Source organism: Melampsora larici-populina (genome assembly GCF_000204055.1).
Source record: "Melampsora larici-populina 98AG31 unplaced genomic scaffold MELLAscaffold_19, whole genome shotgun sequence".
Classification (NCBI taxonomy): Eukaryota; Fungi; Basidiomycota; class Pucciniomycetes; order Pucciniales; family Melampsoraceae; genus Melampsora; species Melampsora laricis-populina.
Window position 1 is genome coordinate 1144962 of NW_006768783.1, and position 2601 is coordinate 1147562.

The following is a 2601-nucleotide window of genomic DNA, read 5'->3' on the forward strand; positions in this document are numbered from 1 at the left end:
TCATTTGGAGGTAGTGGCCTTCTTCATTTCCGCGTCGGCCTCTTGGGCAGCATCTAAGAGGCGCCTAGCGATGTCGAAGGACAATCCATGTCCAGTCAACACATTAACCGTCATTTGGAGACTCGGGACTAAATCGGTCCAAGAGGAAACGTTGGCGTTGCGGAGGATGGTGCAAGTAGAGACGTCGTTGCGAGGAATCTCACATTCGTCCAAAAAGTTGTCCAAAAGTGTCGAATGGGTGACCTCAGTCTCCACGTCCGAGTCTGAAACGTGACCCATGGAGGATTTGGGTGGATCCTCAGAGGTGAGAAGGGAAATAACGTTATCGGGGGTATTTGCCGTGGCTGCGATGGATGCCAAGAGCGTTAGTTCGAGTGTGGACCAAAATCAAAGTTCCACTGGACTCCTATGGGTAACTTACGAGATTCCTGTTTGATTTTCTTCTTGACAGTCCCGCTGGTCAGAAGGGAAGGGGTGTGTTCGAGTTTGCGTTTAGAGTCAGAAGGACTCAAAGGTTCTACCTTGACCTTGACATCCTCGGCAGGTCGATTCGCAAAGAAGGTGCGGCGGTTTTCATTTTTCGAAGTAGAACTGCGAAGGTTGGGGCTAGCCACCGGGTAACATTTTTTTACACGGTTGTCCACGGTTGTGTCGGGGTGTTCGACAGCGTTTTTAGCCATCTCCCGCTTGTATTCCCTCGTGTTCGGAGGTATGGCTCGAGTGGTGTAGCTATCGCGCTGAAATACACACAAAGGTCAGCTCGATGCCTACAACATAGGGAAAGAAACAAAGCACATATGAAAGAAATATAAACTTACAATACATTTAGCCCATATGAAAGCACATCGCTGGGAAAAACAATAAAGGTAGTTAGGGTCCCAAGGCGCCGACAACACTGCCCCATCGCCACCCAGAGCGCGCTCGAGGTGTTCGTTGTAGATGGTAGCAGCCTCAAGTTCCAACTCTTTGGCCGCTGTGACCTTCTAGTAGGGTCACAAAGGGATGAAACATAGGATTAGCCCGCCAATCTGAACCAAGGTCACAGCTGTGAAACAAACTTACTAAACTTTCCTCTTTCGCGAGGGCGGTTTCCTCCTTGAACGCGGCTAGTTTGGCTTCAATCGAGTTCGGGCCAGTGGTTCCTTTTATATAAGCAACTGCTCCACTAGCCTAAATCGTGACATAAGGGCAAACAGAGCCAAGAAGAACGTCAGATAAAATAATTTGAAGTACTCAACCGCTGGTAAAAGTATGAAATATCAAAAGAAGGGCACACCTGTGCATTTCTTTTTTCCTTCACTTGAGCTTTCTGAAGTACGATGTTGATCGTACCTTTTGAGGAACAACTTTTGTCCAAGTTGTTCACAAACTCTTGATAATTCTTGTAATCGATCAGTTTATTCTTCTTCGAACCAACACTAGCGTTCCAGGTCAACATCGGTGCTAAAGCACTCTCAAGAACGACCTTCTTGATCCCGGGGAAATAATTGTCACAAACGTCGCCAATCAAGTCCTTAAATTCTTTCAATGATTTCCCATACAAGAATACTTTGAAGTCCAACATCTGTCCATCCTTGAAATCGGATGAATCAATAACGGCGGTGGTAGGAGGCGGTGGTGCTTTCTTTTTGCTGGCGGTTACCTTCGAAGAAGAGGGTGCTTTCACCATACCGGGCATCACATCGACTGAATCATTCGTGTGAATCTTGAAAGCCACCGCGATGGTGAAAGATTGACTTTCTTCCATCAAGCGGCGGCTTTCAGTGCCTTGGCGCCAAAGGCGCTCCAGAGTGGGATGACGCGCTGGGGCGTTGTCACCATCCTCGATCAAATAAGGTGGATCAAAAACTACCAGAAACAGATATCAACATTCTGAACAAGTGAAAGATATAGAATGAAACAACTCACCTTCATCGGGATCCTCGTTTTCATGAATCAAATTCATAATTGGATCACATGGCATTGCTGACCAAAAGAATAGAAAGATCAGTAAGCAATTGTCCCATCAAAAGTTTGGATCATGGGAACACTGACCGAATGGAGCTTTGAATCGAAATGATATTTCGAAAGGGTAGTTGACAATGGAAGCACTAAGACGACGAACCACACTAAACAAACGGTAAATGTCAATAGTGAGTTGATAGCCTTGGAAAGAGAAGTGATAATATTGAAAAAAAGAAACAAAATACCCAGACAAAGCAGTGATTATCGAGTGGATTGAAAGAAGACAAGGTGAACGGGGAAGAAATGATTTCTTGGGAGAATCCGTTGGGATCGAAGGGATCCAAATCGAAGAGGAAACATGACAGTTCCGGCTGGCGTGACTCCATCCGGAAGGTAAGTTCATCACGTGTGCAGTGGGTGGTGAGGTCGTGACTGTCGAACGAGGGATTTACGATTGGATATAGTGGTCGAAAGATGGATGTGCAAGAGGAATTTGATGATCATAACCCACTGCTGAGTCTAAAATTCTCAAGAATCAAGAGGGCAGAAACTAAGTAAAATCCGGGAGAGAAAAAAAAAAAAAAAAACCATTATTTTTCACAAGGGCTGTACTTGTGGCGCTAGACTGGTGCGGGATATACATACAGTCAAAACTCT

General features: G+C 45.6%; 1 protein-coding gene across 1 annotated transcript; it reads right to left on the minus strand.

The window, feature by feature from the left end:
- MELLADRAFT_106763 (uncharacterized protein) lies at positions 1-1963 on the minus strand (the record flags this gene model as incomplete). The annotated part of the gene is made up of 5 exons (XM_007410226.1): positions 1-344; positions 422-737; positions 1063-1170; positions 1277-1848; positions 1909-1963. The coding sequence occupies 5 exons, from the start codon at positions 1961-1963 to the stop codon at positions 1-3; spliced, it is 1395 nt and encodes a 464-aa protein (XP_007410288.1).
- Positions 1964-2601: the final 638 nt, after the last annotated feature.